The sequence below is a fragment of the Dendropsophus ebraccatus genome, unplaced genomic scaffold (assembly GCF_027789765.1).
Source record: "Dendropsophus ebraccatus isolate aDenEbr1 unplaced genomic scaffold, aDenEbr1.pat pat_scaffold_1535_ctg1, whole genome shotgun sequence".
Lineage (NCBI taxonomy): Eukaryota > Metazoa > Chordata > Amphibia > Anura > Hylidae > Dendropsophus > Dendropsophus ebraccatus.
The window spans coordinates 16696-39331 of record NW_027208957.1 but is presented as its reverse complement, the minus strand read 5'-3'; the positions used below and the strand labels follow the sequence as shown (position 1 = coordinate 39331).

The window sequence follows — 22636 nt, the reverse complement described above, 5'->3', positions numbered from 1 at the left end:
CTCTTTTCTCTATCTACAACTGTGTACATCACAGCCTGCAACTGTCTTTTTCCCTGAAGACCAAGGTACTTTTCATCCATCTCCACTTTCTGATCTGCTGGGTACAACCCTCTCCTCCCTGGATAATGCCTCTTAAGTGTCACTGTCGTTATTTTTTTTTGCAGAAATCAATAGTATAGGCGATTTTAAGAAACTTTGTAATTGTGTTTATTAGCCTAAAAATGCATTTTATCATGAAAAAGCAGTTCCCCTGTCTTCATGTTCTTCTATTGAGAGGGAAGGCATGAAGGAGATGAGGCACCAAAAGAGGACAACAAAGAGTTAATTTACAGCTACATCACCAGGCTATCTCCTCTGAGGTCAGCACTGACCTCTGTTACCGGCTTTCACACAGTTCCCATTGTGTAATCCTTTGTTCTCTGCTGGCGACTCATCTCCCTCCTCCCCTCTTCATAAAACGACAGGGCCCGACTGATGTAACCAGTTGAGATTTCCTGATAATGACAGTGGATGAGAGAGAAGGAGGGGGGGACCTGGGAAAAGTCTTTTTGAATGCAGATAATGCCTAATAAACTCAATTACAAAGTTTCTTCACCTGGACTATTGATTCTACCAAAAAAATTAAACGACAGTGACACTTTAAGGGGTTATCTAGTGCTACAAAAACATGGCCACTTTCCCCCCTCTCGTCTCCAGATTGGGTGGGGTTTCAAACTCACACCTGAACTCAAGACAGAGAGGGGAAAAGTGGCCATGTTTTTGTAGCGCTGGATAACCCCTTTAAAGCCTTTGTATATAGAGTCTTTTTTTGCTCAGTATTTTGGTCAGTGTTTTGCAACCAAACCAGAAGTGTATTGAAAACGCAGAAAGGCTCTGTCACACACTGTTGAAATTGAGTGGATGGCCGTCATTTAATGGCAAATAACCACTGTTATTTCAAAACAATGGCTGTTTAATGACCTATATCCACTCAATTTCAACAGTGTGTGAACATAGCCTTTCTGTGTTTTCATCCACTTCTGGTTTGGTTGCAAATACTGAGCAAAAATACTGTGTGGGACATAACCTAAGGCTGTATTACATGAGCTAAGTCATGCTGTAAACTAGTGTCATTCTCCGAGATTTGTGCTCCTTTAAAGATCCTGTTACTTGGCTTGATAATCATAAGCAGCTTGTACAGCCTATGACAGGAGTTGCACAGACATTATGTGAAGACTATAAGGTTGTGTATATTTGTGTTTAGAAGGCAAAAACAAGTGTATAGATGTAAATACCCTCTGAACATTTCATTTCAAAGATTACTGGCCTTTTTTTAATAGAACTGAAATGTCTTTATCTCATTTCACTCTCTTATTGCAGGGAAGGACGTGCAGCATTAGTTACCTCTTTTTGTGTGTTTAAATTCATGGCACTGTACAGTATTATCCGGTACTTCACAGTTATTCTTCTGTATTCTGTAAGTATGTATTGCATGTATTATACAATCACATCAGTATAAACCTCTTATAAGTAAGTCACTTTGGAGCACCCAGGGAACTTAACCAGAATTTTTACTAGAACAGTAATTTGGCTCTCTAACTGGACTTGTATGCTGTAATCACACACAACAGTCTTATAGAAAACCTGTTTTGGAGCCAAAACAAGAGTGGCTTCAAAATGAACTGGAAATGGCTTGCGTGAGAAAATGAAATACACATTTATTTCTAGGTACCCTTCTTGTTTTGGCTCAAAACTTCAGCTGCAGCAAATAAACTGCTGTGTGTGTCGGCAGCCTTACAGTATCATGCATGTCTCCATTTGTTAATAGGCCTGCCTTAGTTACATGTTCCCATAATATGTTTTTGAATAAGTGTAAAATAGTTTTTTCTGAATCTAATGGCTGGGCTGCTGTGAGGGCTCTGACCAATGTAACCAGCAAAGCGTTTTTTAAGGGCTGGATAATGGCAGGGCTCCTAATGAGTATTTCATATAATAACTTAATTAAAATGTGAACATTTTATATTTATATACAGCCCTTATATAGTAATTGCTACAAAGGCATAGAAAAACACAATTTCAGTGGCACCCTCATTTTTAAGTAACACTTAACATAGAAAATGCACAAAAAAGTATCCTAGCAATTCATTCATCTTTCTTATACCCATCACCCAGCCTGGACCAGGTTGTAATGTAAGATTTCCAGAATCCTCACGGGCAGTCGTGGATATAAAGCTTGCAATCTCCCATTCCAGCTTATGCCACTCAGGGTAAACCCTTGTAACTGTTTTTATTAGTAAAATCCAAACAACATTTTGGTTCCTTAAGCTGAGAACTTTCAGATCCCAGTTTTGTGGACTGAAATGTGTTGCCTGGATGTGGTTAATTCTGAAAAGTGCAGGCTGAATTCCCTGCCCCCCTGTGAAGGGGACAACCGATAGTACCGAGTGGATTGGCAGTGGTGGTTTCATTTAAACTGTTTACTGTCGTGTGTGTTTTTTGCAGAAATCAATAGTCCAGGCGATTTTAAGAAACTTTATAATTGGGTTTATTAGGCAAATATGCCATTATCTGCATTCAAAAAGACTTTCCCCAGGCCCCCCCATCCCTCCCCTCTCTCATTCACTGCTCATTATCAGGAAATCTCGAATCTTTTACATCAGTCAAGCCCTTTCTAACCTATGGAGGGGGGAGGAGGGAGATTAGCCAGCAGAGAACAAAGGATTACACAGCGGGAACTGTGTGAAGGCCGGTATTCAGAGGTCAGAGAGGTCAATGCTGACCTCAGAGGAGATAACCAGTGATGTAGCTGTAAATTAACTCTTTGTTGTCCTATTTTGGTGCCTCATCTCCCTCCACCCCTCCCCTCTCCATAAGAGAACCATGAAGACAGGGGGGTGAGTTTCAAACTGCTTTTTCATGATAAAAATGCATTTTAGGCTAATAAACCCAATTACAAAGTTTCCTAAAATCGCCTGTACTATTGATTTCTGCAAAAAAAAAAAATGTAAACGACAGTACACTTTAAGCTCACAGTAAACTTGTACCTATCTTAAAGGGGAACTCTACATTAAGACAGTTTGTTTTCTATTAAAGTTATATAGATGTGTCTATACAATGTATTACCGTATCTGTGCGGTTCTTCCACACTGGTAGCTGATAGAAATCCAGGAAGTGAAGAAAAATGGCCTCTGTGCCAATTCACATTGTCTCCTGCTCCCTCTGCTCTACCACCTTAGGAGACAAAAATCCAATGCCTCTGTCTCACACCATGTCACATTATGTCTCACACCCTACTAGATTTATTAATTACCAAAACAGAACCAGCAACAAGCATTAAATATAAACTGTAAATAAAAACTGTAAGCATCCCAAAACCGAAGACACACTTGCCAAAATATGGCAAAAATAGGAATGTAAGGTGTAACCACAAAGCATTATATAGATATCCAAAAATGCAAGTATATAAGAAGCACAGCTCAGATGCAATCAGAGGCAGAATAAATATTTTCATCCAGTGACTCATAGGTGATGTATTTCCTGATTAGTTCATTTTTGCTTTTGTCTCCACCTGACCCCTCCTGCCATGAAGACTTTTTCTGGTCACATCTCATCATTATAGTTTGTTGCTCAGATGATTTTGAATCCTTACTCTCTCTATGTATGGTGTACTGAAGAAGCTAATTCTAAAGAATGCTGATACAATTGACTAAAAGGAGAGCAGCCTGCAGGCTTTCTCAAGGCAGTTTCCCCAACCGACTGTCATTTTCACAGCTGATTTCACTAGTGATGAGCGAACATGCTCGTCCGAGCTTGGTACTCCTTCAAGTATTAGGGTACTTGTTACTCAGATGAGCATCTCACAATACTCAAGAAAATCGCATCATCCGTTTCCTGTAAGTTTGGGCAAATTTCTCAGCCAATCAACATGCAGGAGACTCTTTGGTACATCCTGTGATCATGTGGGACCCATACATGTCGCTAGCAGCGATTGGTTTGCCAGATCAGATGACCCTGCCATATAAAAATCTCGGCCCCCGAGGCTCGGCTCACATGCATGCTGGAAGAGAATAGGCACAGAGCTGCTGCTTGTCAGGGAGAGCGTTAGGGAGGGAATTAGCGTTCCAGTAGGCAGGGAATACTAGAGAAAGAAGCAAACAGCCCTTGTAATGGCTTAAAATCGTTGTGTTTTTTTTTGTTTTTATTACTCCAGACTGCTGGCTGGGACTTGCAGTGCAGCTACCACGATTTCAGCAGCACTCTGTGGTGATCGGCTGCTGGCAGAAAGGGGACAGCAGGTGTTGCATACAGACCCCTAAGAAGTGCTTAGTACTATTTTTTTATTTTGTGGCTGGTGCTGCTGCTGTCGTACATTGCATTGCTGTGATTTGTAGTACACCTTCATAGAACTTAACTGCTCATTGTCCTGTGTAACAGGTGGCATAGACCACAGACCACCATTTACACACAGGCTCTATACGACAGCCTCCAAATACTAGTGTGTCCACCAGTATATTTTCTTATTTCTTAGTGATGGCATATCCAAGTTCACTGCTAATTGCCCCGTGTGAGAGGGTGTCATACACTTAATAGCTGCAGTCACCAACAGGTTGTATACGCCAGCCTCCAAAAAACCAGACCACCAGTATATTTTCTTATTTCTACATTTCTTAGTGAATGCATATCCAGATCACTGCTAATTGCCCTGTGTGAGAGGGTGGCATACAGTATATAGCTGCACTTACACACCCAAACTCTATACGACTACCTCCAAAAGTAGTCTGAGTGATATATTTTCTTGGCTGCTGTGATCTTTAGTGCAGCTATCTCAGTCTTGACTGTGCAGTGTCCATAAAATGATGAACCCCAGGGGTAAGGGTCGAGGACGTGGGTTTCCAAGCGATGCAGTGGGCAGAGGCCATGGTTCAGGGCAGGGTGACACAGCAGCACCCGTTGAGGAGGGGGCAGTGGCCCACCGCAGACATTCACTCCCTAGCTTCTTCTCGCAACTTACGGGGTCATGGGGTACACCGCTATTGAAACTGCAGCAGTGTGAACAGGTGATCACATGGATAGCGGATAATGTGTCCAGTAACTTATCCACCCCCCAGTCTTCCACGCAGTCCACCCACGCTACTTAAGGGAGTGGAACCCTTGCTCCAGCAGCTCAGCCTCCTTCCCCACAGCCTGGCCCCTCCAGGGAAAGGAGGGATTCAGATCCACCACATGCTCCCAGGAACTCTTTTCTGGAACCTTCCCTGAGTCAGAGCAACCGGAGCAGTCGATCTGTCCCAAAGCCCAAACTATGCAGCTCACCCAGTCAGTGGGTGATAAGAGTGGGGACTTGCACGCAGGGTTTGAAGAGGTGTCTGATGATGACGATGAGACACGGTTGTCAGACAGTGAGGTTGTTGTCATGGATGTAACTCAAAGTGGGGAGCAGAGTAAGGAATTGGAGGAAGAGCTGGTGGATAAGGACGAGGTGACTGACCCGAGCTGGGTGGATAAGCCTAGTGAAGACAGTGCTTCTGAGGGGGAGGCAAGTTCATTCACAGGACCGGTTGGAAGAGGAAGAGGGGTGGGCAGAGGGAGAAGCAGGGGTAGAGCAAGTAGGTCAGATTCAGCAACTGTTTCACTGAGTCAGACTCCCGTGGCCAGGCCTAGATGTTCGCAAGTCTGAAGGTTCTTTAATGAAAGTGTGGATGACCGACGGACTGTAGTGTGCAACCACTACCAGCCTAACCACTACCAGCATGCGCAGGCATGTAAGTGCTAAACACCCCACTCAGTGGAACCAAGGCCGTTCAGTGACTGCAAGTCACACTCCTGCTCCTTCCCCTGTGTCACGTGCTGGCTCTGTCAGTCCCCCCGCCCAGGCCCCCAGGCAAAAGCGCCTCCCGCCCCGACAGCCTCCAAAATCAGTATATTTTCTTATTTTTTTATTTCTTAGTGCAGCCATATCCAAGTTCACTCTAATTACCCTGTGTAATTAGCAGTGAGCTTGGTTCCTTGTGACAACGGGCGAAACCTGGTGGTGATTCTGCAACTCAGCAGCCTCACACATGTACCATGCCTGGCCCACGTCTTCAACCTAGTGTTACATAGTTAATACGGCTGAAAAAAGACACATGTCCATCAAGTTCAATCAAGAAGGGGATGGGTGCAGGGAAGGGGGAGGGGTGATAGGTTCTATACATATGCATTTATATTATTTTGCTCTAAGAACTTGTCTAGGCCGGTTTTGAAGCCTCTACTGTTTTTGCTGTGACCAGATCCTGTGGTAGACTGTTCCACAGATTCACAGTTCTCATTGTAAAGAAGGCTTGTCGCCTCCGGAGATTGAACCTTTTTTTCTCCAGACGGAGGCAGTGCCCCCTTGTCCTTTGAGGGGGTTTTACCTGGAACATCTTTTCCCCATATTTTTTGTAGGGGCCATTTATATATTTAAATAAGTTAATCATATCTCCCCTTAAACGTCTCTTCTCCAGACTAAACAAATTTAATTCTTTTAATCTCTCCTCATAACTAAGATGCTCCATTCCCCTTATTAGTTTAGTTGCCCGTCTTTGTACCCTCTCCAGCTCTAGAACATCCTTTTATGAATCGGTTTCCAAAACTGGACAGCATACTCCAGATGAGGCCGCACCAAAGCTTTATAAAGCGGTAATATTATATCCCTGTCCCGGGAGTCCATGCCTGTTTTAATGCATGACAATATCCTGCTGGCCTTAGAAGCAGCTGACTGACATTGTGTACTGTTCTGTAGTCCTATTATCTACAAGTACACTCAGATCCTTCTCCATCAGCGACTCTCCCCAGTGTAACTCCCCCCAGGACATATGATGCATGCGGGTTATTAGTACCCAGGTGCATAACTGTACATTGATCCACATTGAACCTCATTTGCCAAGTGGACGCCCAAACACTCAGTGTGTCTAAGTCATCCTGTAACACCTGCACATCCTCCATAGACTGTACTGTACTACAAAGCTTGGTGTCATCTGAAAAGATAGAAACATTGCTGTTAATTCCATTCTCAATATCATTAATAAACAAGTTAAACAGAAGAGGGCCCAGTACTGACCCTTGGGGTACACCACTTATTACCGGGGACCATTCGGAGTAGGAATCATTGACCACCACTCTCTGGGTACCATTATTAAGCAGTTTCAATCCAGTTACACATTAAATTTTCCAAACCGATAGACTTTAACTTACCCATCAGACGTCCATGAGGAACTGTGTGAAACGCTTTAGCAAAATCCAGGTACACGATGTCACAGCTGCGCCCCCATCCAGGCTTCTCATGTTAGGTTGGTTTGACAGCTTCAGTCCTTAGTAAAACCATGCTGGTTATCACTTATAATACTATTAGCCACTACATATTCCTGGATGTAGTCCCTTATAAGCCTCCCAAATAGTTTCCCCACAATGGACGTAAAGCTTACAGGTCTATAGTTACCTGGGGAAGTTCGAGAGCCCTTTTTTGAAGATCGGCACTACATTTGCCTTACGCCAGTCCCTCGGCACAATACCAGTAAGCAAAGAATCACGGAATATTTCATACAAGGGTAGAGAAATTACAGAACTGAGTTCCCTAAGAACTCTGGGGTGTAATCCATCAGGCCCTGGAGCTTTGGTTACATTGAGTTTGTTTAATTTATCTTGGACCATATCTATAGTAAACCAGTTCAGTACATTACATGTGTTAGCAGCACTGGCCCCACCCACCTCAGTACTGGCCCCACCCACAACAGCTCCATACTCTTCTTTTGTATATTTAGAGCTGAAGAACCCATTAAGTAACTCAGCTTTCTCCTGATCCCCAGTTATTAATTCCCCTTCGCCTTTATTTAGGGGTCCTACATGCTCTGACCTTGGTTTTTTTGCATTAATATACTTGGAGAATTTTTGGGGGTTTCTTTGCTATCTATAGCTACCTGCCTTTCATTGTGAATTTTTGCTGCTTTTATTACATTTTTACAGGTTTTGTTGACTTCTTTGTAATGTTTAAAGGCTACAGCTGACCCCTCTGATTTATATTTTTTGAATGCCCCTTTTTTCTCATTTATAGCCCTTCTAACCTCGGTTGTAAGCCATGTGGGATTGGATTTTAACTGTTTATATTTATTACCCATAGGAATATATTTGGCAGTACAGTTATTTAATGTGGATTTGAAGATTTCCCATTTATTAGCTGTATCAGTATATGATAGCAGCCGCTCCCAGTCTATGCCCTGAAGTTCTGCCCTTAACCTTTAGGGGACACAGCCAGTTTTCATTTTAGCGTTTTCGTTTTTTCCCTTCTCGTGTATATAAGGCCATAGCGCCTGCATTTTTACAGCTAGAGACCCAAATGAACCCTTATTTTTTGCGCAACTAATTGTACTTTGCTATGGCAGATGTAATTTTTTTACTCCGTTCGCCCTAGGGTAAAACTGACTTGTTATGTTCCTTAAGTTGTTACGATTACAACGATATATAACATGTATAACTTTTATTTGATTTGATGGCTTGTAAAAAATTAAAACCTTTTAAAGAAAATATATGTTCCTTAAATCGCTCCATTCCCAGGCTTTATCCTTTGGTCTATGGGTCTGTGTGAGGTGTCATTTTTTTTGCGCCATGATGTGTTCTTTCTATCGGTACCTTGATTGCGCATATACGACTTTTTGATCGCTTTTTATTACAATTATTCTGGATTTGATGCGACCAAAAATGCGCAATTTTGCACTTTGGGATTTTTTTGGCGCTGACGCCGTTTACCGTGTGAGATCAAGAATGTGATTAATAGTTCAGGCGATTACACACGCGGCGATACCAAACATGTTTGTTTGTTTATTTATTTTTATTTATAAAATGGGGAAAGGGGGGTGATTCAGACTTTTATTAGGGGAGGGGATTTTGTGTTATTTAAAATAAATTTTTCTTTTACTTAACACATATACTAGAAGCCCCCCTGGGAGACTTCTAGTATATGCACTCTGATCTCTCATAGAGATCCATGCAGTATAGTAGGAGTTGGGATGGAGATGAGCAAGTATTTAAAAGCAGCTGTCAACTTTGACAGCTGCTTCTAAGTACTTAATTAGCGGGCACGGCGATCAGACCGTGCCCGCTAATAGCCGCGATCCTGGGCTACATGCGGCACCTGGGATCGTGGCAGTTCAGAGGGGGATCGCCGCGCGACCCCCCTCTGAACTCCCATAGCGGCACGAGGACGTTCAGTAACGTCCTGGTGCAGCTATGGGTTAACACAGGAAAATTGGCCCTTTTAAAATTAAGAGTTTTTGCCCTCACAACATGTTTTTCTTTTCTACACTTTAAGCTAAAAGTCACTATATTGTGGTCACTATTACCCAGGTGTTCACGGACAGTGACATCCCCAACCAGCTCAGCGTTGTTAGAAATAACCAGATCCAACAAGGCATCACTTCTAGTTGGCTCCTCCACAAACTGGCCCAGAAAATTATCCTGCAGGAGGTTAAGAAATTCCCTCCCCTTTGTGGTTTTAGCTGAACCGTGACCCCAATCTATATCTGGGTAGTTGAGGTCCCCAATTACCACTACTGTTCCCTCCCGGGCAGCCCGCTCTATTTGTCTATTCAACTGGCCATCTACCTCCTCAGTAATGTTGGGGGGTCTATAGATTACACCAAGAATAATTTTTTCACTCTTTACCTCCTTCTGTAGTTCTACCTATAATGCTTCCACATCATCACAGTCATCGCCCCCTATTGCATCTTTTACACTCACTTTAATATCATTTCTGACATACAGACATACTCCTCCTCCCCTTCTGCCCACCTGGTCCCTTCGGAACATTGCAAATCCCTGAATATTGACAGCCCAGTCATGTGAGGAGTCCAGCCATGTCTCAGTCACACAAACCACATCAACCTCCAGAACCAAGGCCTCTAGCTCCCCCATCTTGCTGGCTAGACTTCTGGCATTAGTAACCATACACTTTATATTACCATCGAGTTTAACCGCTTCATTATAAGAAATAGGATTTATTACTGTGCTGTGGCTACAATCATCCTCACTGTTTATCCGCAACATATGGATCTCCCTATCCACTGCTCTTATCCTCCCCGCACAGGACCCTTCTCCTCCCACCTTAATGATCTGTCCCCTCTCTAACCTATCCGCCACTATATTACACACTACATTGTCCTCCCTCCACATCCCTAGTTTAAAAACCTCTCCACCCCTTCTAGGATTCTCTCCCCCAGCACAGCGGACCCCCTTCCATTAAGGTGCAAATTATCTGCGGAAAACAGTTCGTACCCCAATGAAAATTCAGCCCAGTGCTCTAAAAACCCAAACCCTTCTTCTCTACACCACGACTTGAGCCATGCATTTAACCTTCTAAGCTCCCACTGTCTTTCCTGCGATGCGCATGGCACAGGCAGTATTCCAGAGAATACCACCTTGGAGGTCCTTCCCTTCAACTTAGCACCTAGTTTTCTAAAATTATTTTTAATAGACCTCCACCTACCTTGTATCCTGTCATTGGTTCCCACCTGGACCACGACAGCTGGGTCATCCCCAGCCCCCCCAAGTAATTTATCCACCCTTTCCACCACATGCCGAACCCTGGCACCAGGGAGACAGCAAAACCATTCGGTTGAGGCGGTCTTGGCGACAAATTATTCTATCCGTCTTCCTGATTATAGAATCCCCTACAACCACTAACTGTCTAGGCCTACCTACAATACCATCCCGCCCACTACTAGTTGGACTGTTCCCCCGGCTGTTAGGAAGAACAGGTTCCACTAGAGCTGCCATTTCTGACACGGATGCCCTTGCATCATTACCTAACTTGGCAATTTTGCTTGGGCATACAGTAGGAGAAGTGGCCTTCCTTTTCTTGGATCCCTTACTGGTCCCTCTAACTACATTAACCCAGCTATTTACTTGGGCCTCCTGATCTATATCACCACCCTCCATCTCTAACCCACTAACTTCCTGCTCAGTGAGCCGAAGTTCCCTCTCAAGGTGGCCAAGTTCCCTCAGTGTTGCAATATGCTTCTCCAGATCTCTAACTCGAGCTTCTAGATGGGCAACATGCTCACATCTGTCACAGCGGTACTCACCATGGAACACCTGCTCCAGTTGTGTGTACAATGCGGCAGACTGCGCACTAAATGAAACCTTCCATCTCGCTAGCCATCATCCTCAGTGCAACAAACACAATGAAAAAGAAAGAGATTTAGCACTTACCAGAACTTGTAACTCCTTCTTTTAACTCCTTTTTTCAACTCCACTTATTTTCAACAGCTTGTCAGCAACCACAGTGAGCAAGCACTGTGTTGCTGCGGTTCCTTAAAACCTACCCCAATTTGCCTGACTTGCTCACCAAGGTGCAGCGCATCTGTGCGCATTTCCGCAAGTCAACCAGGGAATGTTACCCCAACTCCTACAGTCAAATTCAAACTGAACAGTGGTGGGGGGAAGTGGTGAGTCACATGATGCAGGGAAAGTTAGCATATGAGTGCTAAACACCCCACTCAGTGGAACCAAGGCCGTTCACTTACTGCAAGTTACACCCCTGCTCCTTCCCCTGTATCAGGTGCTGGCCCCAGGAACGAGCGCCTCCCGCCCTACACCCACCACTTCACCTCCACAATGCTCCACACCCTCCAGCAAGGTGTCCAAGCGCAGTGTTCAACTGTCCCTACAACAGACCTTTGAACGAAAGCGCAAATACACTGCCACTTACCCACATGCACAAGCCCTAAATGTGCTCATAGGCAAACTGCTGAGCCTGGAGATGCTGCCCTATCGGCTGGTAGAGACAGAGGCTTTTAGGAACCTCATGGCGGTTGCTGCCCCTTGGTACTCTACTGTGTTAGGCCTAATGTTTGTGAGGTTCCATGCCTGCCTTATCTAAAGGCCGGTAAAGGCCACTTTATGGTCTTTTTTTTTTTTTTTTTTTTTTTTTTTTTTTTTTTTTTTTAAATCTTCAATTTCGATTTTCAAATCAAATCTACTTCGATTCAAGTGCTTTTTTGCAGGGCTGTCAGTTCATCAATTGTATCTACAGGATACACACCACCGTTCAAAGGAACAGACAGTGAAAATGGTGGATTCTAATTTGGCATCCTTTTGTTATCCATTTCAAACCATACTATCTGTGGATGTCCTCTGCAGTCCTTTCATTTTTAGCTGTTTTAAAGGCAGTAGTCAGCTGCTTGCATTTTAGTACTCGCTCATCACTAGTGGTGACATTGCTCATAAAAAAGCATTATGTACAGTGGGGAAAATAAGTATTTAAAACACTGCCAATTTTCCAAGTTTTCCCACCTGCAAAGAACGGAGAGATCTGTAATTTTTTTTTATCATAAGTACACTTCAACTGTACGTGCCAGAACCTATATATTTAAAAAAAAAAACGAAAAATTACGTACAATTTTTAACTTATTATTTTGCATATTATTACATAAAATGGCCCCATCCCCACCGTATGGGGCGACCACTATAAAAAAAACTTCCGGCGCCTTTCTTTCTCCCGATGCTTACCTGGCCGAGTGTCTTCGAGCCTCTCTGAGACGCTTGGGTGCCCAGGAGAGGTTGTACGTTGCACTGCCTGCGCCAGGAACGGTACGGGAGGCGCACAGAGGCTGGGAACAGGCCCCAGGTGAGCTAAATGTGTTTTGTTTGTTTTTTAAATTAAGCTGCTGCTAACTCCTGCCTGACCGCAGCAGGGCTGTGGTCAGGAAGGGGTTAACATTTTACTGCATATAAGGCAAACCCCTGACCATCTTCGTAAAAGTCAAGGGTCGTCTTATATGCCCAGTCGCCTTATACGCCGGAAAATACGGTACCTATGATAAAAATTGCAGACCTCTCCATTATTTGTAGGTGGGAAAACTTGCAAAACCAGCAGTGTATCAAATACTTGTTTTCCCCACTATATGTATGATGCTGTTTTGGGAACTGTGTATCTCTATATGCTTGAATCTCCATATAATGCTTTGTGGTTATTTTACTGGACCCATGTGAAATTTTACTTTTTTTTTTTTTTTTTAAATGCTTCTGTTTTGGTTGTTTGTTTTTTTTCTTGTAATTTTGAGTGTGTGCACAATCATTTTGTTGCTTATGTCGGATTCCATACAAAAAAAACAAACACACACACACACACACATATATATATATATATATATGCACTGTGTGAAAAATACTTTAGTCTCTCGTCTGTCTGTTCTACACTAATAGATTATCTGAAGCAAGTAGGTTTCGATGTGTATTGAAGTTAACGTGACTGTTTTGTTGCTTCTTAGCCACTTCAACATCTTTTAAAACTTATCTTCTTCCTGTTAGATTCTGAGCAACTTAGGAGACTCCCAGTTTCTTTTCATAGACCTGGCAATAATCTTGGTGGTGGTGTTTACAAGTAGGTATTTTGCTATGTATGTATGTGTGTGTGGGGGTGGTGATTGGGATAAATGGACGGAGTTTCAGTTTTCAAAAATAAATAAATTGTGTGTGTCTCTAGCTTTATTGTATTTATATAACCATCCTTTGTGGAGCAAATAAAATTTATGTGGCAATGATTAAGGATTTTTACCTTCTCCAGTGAGTTTAAACCCAGCCTGGAAAGAGTTGGTTGCACAAAGACCTCCGTCTGGTCTCATCTCGGGACCACTTCTCTTTTCTGTCCTCTCCCAAATCGTTATTTGCGTGACATTCCAGACCATGGCTTTCACATTTGTAAAACAAGAGCCCTGGTACGAGGTCTGGAACTCCAGCAGCAAGTGAGTAAAATTTGAAGTCAACCAAGTTTAAAGGGCTACCGTGGAGCGTAAAATTTCTTTTTTAATACATCTATTTTAATTACACGGGCCTCTGCTTCCACCAGCGTTTGCGTCGAGAACTGCAGGACTGTCTCAATCACTGCTGTGGTGTGCATATCACCATTGATGCAGAGCAGCCTACATGCTTGCACAGTGGAGAGGGAAGAGACCAAGTCTTGGGCAGTTCCCGACACAAATGTATATTAAAATAAAATATTAAAACAATGTTTTTAATAATTTTTACTCTCCAGAGTACCCTTTTAAAACTAGTTCATGGTTGTTATCATTTATACTTAGTTTTATATTAAGTTGTATTTTTCCCCCCTATTTTAGTGCATGTAATGTCTCCATGGATGCTCATCTTGGAAATAGCACTCATCATGATAGCCACAATATCAAAAACTATGAAAACACCACCCTCTTCTTTGTGTCCAGCTTCCAATACCTCATTGTGGCAGTTGTGTTCTCAAAAGGAAAACCCTTTCGCCAGCCTAGCTACAAAAATTGTAAGTGTACCATGTTAAGTATACCGTGGAAAATCAAATAGCTATATTCTGTTCAACTGAAGCTAGAGAATGAGATCACTAAAGGCCCTATTCCACGGAACAATTATCGTCCGTATTTGTCCGATATCTGGCAACGATCAACCAACATCGTTCATGTCGGCTGATCGTTGCTTTGTTTGTCTTTCAAACACGTTGAAAGACAAACTACTAGAATAGCAGCAATCTGCTGCCATCGCTCCATGGAATAGGAGCAGCAGCAGCAGACCGCCGCTATCCTCTATGGGCTGCCAGGAAGATCTAGCGATCACCCAAACAGCCTCCTGCGGCCCCTCCCGTACTTACCCGCTCGCTGCTGTTGCGTGGAATAGTGACTGCAGCGAGCTAATAGCGCACGTTTGCTCCTCACTGTTGGCCCGCGGAATAGGGGCTTAAAACTTAAATGTGCCGTTGCAAGAAATAATATGGTTGGAACTTCTGTACTCCATGTGACATAATTACTATGACTATAGCCTTCTAGATATTGTAAGATGTGTAGATTTGTTGCCATGTGCCCGTGAAGTCATTCAGTCTCTGGTCGTCTTTTTGGACTACATTGACTGATTCCAGTGATTCTGTACAATCCTTTGACTACATTACTTTTAAAAGGTTCACATAAATGATCTTTTCATTTGGTGCACAATGGTTTCTAAAGACCTTACAATATAAATATATTTTTATTTTCATGCTTTCTTGTCAAAATAAATATATAGTCACCTAATTCAGTAAGAGACAAATGGTGTTTTGGATGTTGAAATTGGTGTGATTTTTGCATTCAAATTGACTTGTCTTTTGGCCATGTAAACATACCATTAGTACACTGGAGTTACCCTGAAAAGCTGCAGCATTTATGAAAAATTATGATATTAAAGTGTCACTGTCGTGAATTTTTTTTTATTGCAGAAATCAATAGTCCAGGCGATTTTAAGAAACTTTGTAATTGGGTTCATTAGCCGAAAAATGCATTTTTGAAGCTCTCCCCTGTCTTCATTGTTCTCCTATGGAGAGAGCTAAATAAAAGACCAAAACAGGACAACAAAGAGTTAATCTACAAATACCTTACCTTACCTCTATCTCCTTTGACAGTCACCACTGACCTCTCTGAGCTCTGATTACAGCTGTCACCCAGCTCCTTGCCTGTAATCCTCTGTTATCTGCTTTCTGCTGCCGGCACACTCCCTCCTTTCTCCTCCCCCCTCCCCTCTCCCTAGAACAGACAGGGTGACTCATGCAACAAGTCACAATTTTCAAATTTTTTGCAGTGGATGGAAAAGAGGAAGGAGGGGGGGGACCTGGGAAAAGGCTTTTTGCAAAAAAAAAAAAAAAATACAACAGTGACTCTTTAAAGTTTAGCCAGGAATACAGTATTCAGTCAGGGTCTTGGCTGAAACAGCTGACAGGTTCCTTTTTTAAATTATTGTAATCTTTAACATTGAGAAGTTTTCTATAGATTGTATGGAATGGGTAAAGGGAAACCCCTTAATTATTTCTTTTCTTCTTCCTTTAGATCTTTTTATAATCTCTGTATTGGCTCTCTTTGCCTTAATATTTTTCTTCATGCTGTATCCAATTGAATCTGTCGACAAGGCCTTTGAGGTAAGCCATGCATTAATAACATATGAGTTATAGATGGTTCTACATGTGCTAGCTACTATGCTTTGTAATACTTTTAAGTTATAACACTTCTATTTCATTCACATTTTGTTCTTGTAGTTGGTCTGTGTTCCATTTCAATGGCGCCTTGTACTGCTCTTCATTATTATTGGAAATGCCCTTACTTCATTTTTTGTTGAGGTAAGTCCTAGGAATGTTTTAGGCAATATTTAAAGATGAATGGTTTGCTGTTGGTTTATATAGAAAAATTATTAGAAATTTGAACATCAAGTATATATCAAAGAGTCATACCTCCAGCTTCAAACAAGTTAAAAGCGTAACTGTCATGTTTTTTTTTTATTGCAGAAATCAGTAGTATAAGCGATTTTAAGAAACTCTGTAATAGGTTTCATCAGCCAAAAAAGCCTCCTTCAGTACTCAAGAAGCAATCTCCCAGCCTCCCCCCCTGACTTCTTATCTGTGCATTATCAGGCAAACACGTCTTCATTACAGAGAAGCCAGTGAAGACGGGTTCTGCTCTCTCCATTGTAAGCCTATGAAGAGGGGAGGGGCTGAGGGAGATGAGGGAGCAGGAAGAGGTGACATATAGGTCAGCTGTTTGTAGACTCTCTGGGCACCTAAAACTCTAAATTCAGGTGTCAGAAAGGTCAGTGCTTATCTATGAACTTACTGAGAGAAGATTGCAGGGTGTTGTGCTGTGCAGAAATCCTCCGTGCTCAGTCACTCCTAACAGCCCCTCCCCTCTCCATAGCCACATAATGGAGACAGAAATCCTGCTTCATTTGATGTGAGGGGGGAGGCTGGGAGATTGCTTTTTCACTACAGAAGGAAACTCTTTTAGTACATAAACCTATTACAGAGTTTCTTAAAATCGCTTGTACTGTTGATATTTAATGTTTTTCAGAAAAATGGCCCTGAAATGACAGTTGCGCTTTAAATATGGATCCAGATGTACACCAGTCATTTGCTTTTGTGGCTTTTGTATTATGACAGTTACGTGTCGATCTTTGTGCTTATTGATTTGGTTGGTGGATGGGATCTGCTTAGTGTTCTTTTAAAAAGCAAACTTGGTGAACAGGCAGAAAACTAGCAGAAATGAACGCAACTTGAGCATGCTCGAGTCCAATCAGTCAGCATTTGAATACTGGTGGCTGAAGAAGTTTGATGCAGCCTTAGGAAATCTGAAACATTGATACAGTCTTTGTCAGTATCTACATTTTCCAGGCAACCTTAGGGCTGCATCGAAGTTCTTCAGCCACTATTATTCAAATGCCGACTGATCGGACTCGAGCATGCTTAAGGGGGGAGATTTATCAAACATGGTGTAAAACTGGCTCAGTTGCCCCTAGCAGCCCCAATGAGATTCCACTTTTCATTCTACACAGACTCTTTGGAAATGAAAGGTGGAATCTGATTGGTTGCTAGGGCAGCTGAGCCAGTTTCACTTTACACCATGTTTGATAAATCTCCCCCATAGTGTTGACAAAGGTGCAGGCATCAGATTAGAAATTTCAAGCACTAATGCTTACACATCACCTTTTTTGCAATATTTTATAGAAAATAAACATATCCAAAAAGCCATTAGGTATCCTATTGTAGTCAGTGTCTCCTTAAGACAAGGAAATGGGAGAATATTGGTTGACTGAAGTAACGCAATTCCCTCAATGTGGATGTATATTGGCTACTGACTTTGAGGGGTGGTGATGCTGGAGCTGCTTTAACTTGAGGCTGTATGGATTGTCTTTGTCATCTAGAAGACAGGGTTTGATGCAAAATAGCCCCAATGTGGCTGTGTTACTTTAAGCCACCAGTTTTCTCCTGTTTCCTTGTACATTGGATTTCTCAGCAGTTTCGAAGGTGGTAAGTAGCAGCCCTGTATACACCATATGCTGTTCAGAGTGTTGTGCCTACAGTATGACCTGCCCAGGTGAGCATTACTAGAAGTAAATGCTGATACCACTCACATCGGGTAACTTTGCACATTCAGTACCTGTTTGTACATTTTCCATATAATTATCTACTAAGGTGCCTCATTTTAGTCTTATGTTATGTAAACTGTTCATAGTGTATGCAGTTTTTATAATATTATTACTTAAAGGGTATGTGGAGGGAGTGACGAATTATAAAGAGTGGGCCCACAGTGTAGGCAGTATGTATCAGTAAGTCACTTACTATAATCCTATTTAAAGCGACTCTGTACCCACAATCTGTCTCCCCCCAAACCACATGTACCTTTGGATAGCTCCTTTTAATCCAATAGTATCTGTGCACTAACTTTGCACCGCCCCTCTGTCCCTCCTCCCCACCCTCTTAATCATTAGGAATGCCATTGGCACTATTTTTCTTATTCCTCTGCAGTTAACACTGCACAGGTGCCTTAACAATCCAGCCCATGTGCCGTGCTCACACAGGTGATGAAAAGGAGAAAATCTGCCTGGGACATTCCTAATGATGAAGAGGGTGGGGAGGAACGACAGAGAGGATGTGCCAGCCTAATGAACACACACACTCTAGGCCACAGCGTTTGGCACAGGGCTGCAAGTTAAAAGTTGTTTTTTAGGACAATACTGCATCACCTGCCGAATGGACCCCAGAACTGATCTTGGATTAAAAGCTGCTATCTAAAGGTAAAAGCGGTTGGGGGGGGGGGGGTCAGATTGTGGGTACAGAGTTTGCTTTAAAAGGCGGCTATTCCCTTTGGCACTGAAACACCACAGAACAGAATTAGGTTTAACTTGATGGACCCATCTCTTGAGGTTTTTTTTTTCTTTTTCTTCAACCCTATTAAGTAGGTACTGTAACGTTGCCTGCTGTTACTCCTGTTAGGGTCTGAATTGTTAATTGGGATGGAGTACAGTACTTGGCTGGCTTCATCTGTCCTGTAGGCATTGAATGGAGCAGCAGCAGTCATGCTCAAACCCCTCTCCATTTATTATATATATTCACAAGGTATGCTAATGGAGGAAGCTGCAATTAATACAACACCCGTTCTTGTCATAAAAATATGTTGCATTGAAGGTCAATGCAAAGTCCCCTGTTGCTTATACAGTGTATTTCCGTTGTTTGGTATGGCCGTGGAAATAATTGACACGGCTGTTGTCCATAGACCAGCCTACAATGCAATTTCATTTAAAACAATGGCCGTAGTTTCATCCTTTAAAACAATGGCCAGTGTTTTGCGTGCCAAATAATGGCCGTTGTTTATACGTTGTGAACATACAGTAGCTTGAATCGGCACCATAATCCTGCAGCAAAATCATCCCATGTGCATTTGCTCTTATTGCTTAATGTCGACAGAAAAATAATAAAATAAATAATATGTATGGTTTATTGATAAAACCAAAAGTGCTGGTTTGCTTAAATGCTTTTTATAACGCCAAACTATACATGCATTTATTGCTGCAAGGCATGCTGCGAATTGCAAAGCAAGTTTGGTTTTGTGTTTGCTCAGTGACACCCATTGGCTTCATTTACTGCAGCGCAGTCATGTATTGTCAATAGCCTGATCTTTGCTTCTAATAAGCATGTAAGGGTTAGCCTGCAAAGTTCTTGTTTCAAATACAGGCGGAACAGCTCCTCGCTGTAAGTGTCAGAGTTGGTCCATTTGTACTATGCCAGTTTGAGTGATGGCTTGTCTGTCTTCTATTTGTAGAATCTAGTATATATAATATAATATATATAGTTATATATATTAATATATATATATATATATATATATATATATATATATATATATATATATTATGTAGAATATTCTGTCCAGTAGAATATACAGTAGGTTGCTACTGTAAATGTTATAAGAGACCTACAGTTTTATACACTGTGTTTGTTTGGGGTTGCTTAGCTGATCGCTGACTGGAGCAGCACTGCGCTCACTGATTGGCGCTCACTGCTAGGATGAATCACAGCTCAGAAGTAGCAGCCAGTGCAGGAGACAAGACGACGCCACAAGGCCCCCCCAGTGTTAATTGAGTTTGGGGGGGTTGTTCTTTCATCAACCCCAGCAATATATATATTTTAAAAATCTGAATGTTCAGAGTACCCATGTAACATCCATGGCTAAATAACTAAATAACATGCTTACTTTTGTACAAGGAATAGAAGAGTAGAAGCACTTATGTGAAATATATATATATCTACATTACTATATAGTATATGTGTATGTATGTGTGTGTGTGTGTGTGTGTGTGTATATAATATATATAGTTGTATAGTAGATGAACAACGGCAAACTCACCAATGTAGAGCGGAATAAGATGCTTTTATTTCAGGGAAAGAGCAGTGTACAAGCAAGTGGTGCGTTTCACAGATTAGACCGACGGCGTTTCGCGCTCTTGCAACTTCAACTGGCTTCGCAACCGCGAAACGCCGTCGCTCTAATCTGTGGAACGCACCACTTGCTTGTACACTGCTCTTTCCCTGAAATAAAGCATCTTATTCCGCTCTACATTGGTGAGTTTGCCGTTGTTCATCTACTATACAACTATCTGCATTGAACTTGTACTTTCAGCAGCGAGCACCACCAGAGCAGTCAGTTGGCGTATGGGAAGCTGTGCTGTCAGGAGCGCTGGGGATCGTAGTGCCTGCTCTTTCCTCTTGTGTTTGTTTCCTCTTGTGTTTGTTGACTTGAGAAATATGATATACATTTTATAATATAATTTTTATCGTTGGAAATGAGGGAAGAGAGAAGACTTCCAAACCAACATATAGGCTTTTTCCGTGTCCAAAGTGTATGCGCCAATTATGTTTGTTAGAAATCTTTGTCTGGCGTTTGTGCATTTGTCAACAGGAAGTTACCCAAATCAGGAATTCAGTATGTTATTTCTGCACATAGGTTTAAATAATTTTCAATAAATCGATTCTAATGGAAATATAAGATGGAATTATCTGTTTTTATTTTGAAATCACGCCAATTTCAGTGCAATATTCATATATCTTAAAGATGAATGGACTAACAAAATATCATTGAATTATCTTTTTGCCAAGTTGATTGGTGAAGAGACGCATATATTGCATTATAGTGCCTCAGTTATGTTAAATGCAACCACAGTTTTAAAATTTTCTTTCCAATGCAAAAACTCAGCAACCCTACAAAGGCTGTAGCCCTCATAAAAAAATTTCTATCATTTTGTGTTTACAGCTATTGTGCAGACATATTCCTCTTTGTGGTAACAAACAATGTGTAGCTGTATACTGCAGTCACAGTCTATTCATATGTCCTCTAATTGCTAGTATACATTTTGTATGGTACAGGGGAACGTGTATGGCTGAAGGGTCAGAATACACAGTGTTTGTCTATTACTGTCGAGATGTATAGGTCTGTATAGGAGCTGTAACATAACAGGATATTTTTTGATCACCGCTATTTAAAAAGTTGCTTTTCATGTTAGACACATTGGGTTGCAAGGTGGTCATAGTATTTAATATTTGGGTCATTGTTGTCATCCTAATTCTAAACCCACTTGGCAAAAGCATCGGTATTGTACCAATCTGCTATATGCAATACACTGAACCACGTTTAAAATCACAAGTGTTTTTTCTATCATACAAGCATTTCCATGGTAAGTACCTGATAATTGTGGCCTGTGATTGTGTCTGATGAGAGCTATTGACCTGTTTTGACTATTTTAATATAATTTGCATGTTTCTAATGAATTGGTGCTTTTAATTCTTCCCGTCCTCACCCACAATTTCTCGCAGAATATCGTCCTTGATATCATACTCTGGAAACTTGTGTTCAACCGAGACAAGCAGGGAGAGCCCCACATGGTCACCCACCCCCCACAGGTTTGGAACTTCACTGTTCATATGTATTAGGAAGCTTGAACTCTTCGGTCCCCCTTATCTCTTGCATTAGCAGCTAAGCAATGTCATGTATCTTGTTATCTATGTGCACTCTTCATCTCTTCACCACATCTGTGTTTAGCTAGGCTTTTGGGTGTGCTATATGTGCATGCTGTGTGGTTTTGTGAAAGGACTGCATCGGTGGAAGGGTGGCTATTGCTTTTAATGTAAGTGCTTGCAGTACAGTATCTCTGCAAGACTATACTAACAAATCACATTACTAAACTTGTTAAAACCTATGTTTCTGGTTTTGGATAATACTTTTGCTCTATTTTGATATGTCTGCTCATATTCTGTCTTTACACACTCCTTCAGGTTACAAAGTCCAGTAATTCAGCATACAGTGTGATTCTAAACTATTTTTTCTTCATAGGAGGCGAATGATCTCTGGGCAGCACGATTTTGTCCTCCTTGTGCTTCTGCAAAAAGAAGACTCCTAAAGCCAAATACATGCATTTAGCACAGGAGCTGTTGGTCGATCCAGACTGGCCCACCTAAGCCAAGAACTACTACAGAAGCTAAACAGTCTACACTAGAGAATGGCAGCTATCAAATTGTCACAATTACGTAGCAGCAACTCTCTTTGGCTTATTCTTATTTTTATATTGGTTAATTCATATGCACTGCATGGGATATCTTGCAATGCGTTGTGGAGCAGTTCTCTGCAGAGCCCTTTACATAATGCCTCCATTCATACAAAAGTCTGGATGTAATGTCTGTATGGATAACTTTTTGCAAAGACTTCAGAAATGAAATTAATTACAAAGCCTCCTTCCCAATGTTACTTGAGCCCAATCTTCAGATGAAATGTGGAGAGACTTAACTGAATGTCGGACAATACAGTTACCTTGGCAGCTGTAT

General features: G+C 41.8%; 1 protein-coding gene across 1 annotated transcript; it reads left to right on the top strand.

Annotated features, from left to right (window-relative positions):
• Positions 1 to 1434: 1434 nt before the first annotated feature.
• On the top strand, positions 1435 to 22235 carry LOC138775320 (polyamine-transporting ATPase 13A3-like). Its single transcript, XM_069955909.1, has 8 exons — positions 1435 to 1456; positions 13303 to 13375; positions 13559 to 13736; positions 14109 to 14281; positions 15825 to 15913; positions 16031 to 16111; positions 21632 to 21718; positions 22149 to 22235. Coding segments are annotated over exons 2-8 (696 nt in total). The 5' UTR covers positions 1435 to 1456; positions 13303 to 13374.
• Positions 22236 to 22636: the final 401 nt, after the last annotated feature.

Coding starts and splice junctions, on each gene's coding strand:
- LOC138775320 (XM_069955909.1), top strand. Junction 13,737..14,108: donor GTCTGGAACTCCAGCAGCAA/GTGAGTAAAATT, acceptor CCCCTATTTTAG/TGCATGTAATGTCTCCATGG. Junction 15,914..16,030: donor CTGTCGACAAGGCCTTTGAG/GTAAGCCATGCA, acceptor TTGTTCTTGTAG/TTGGTCTGTGTTCCATTTCA.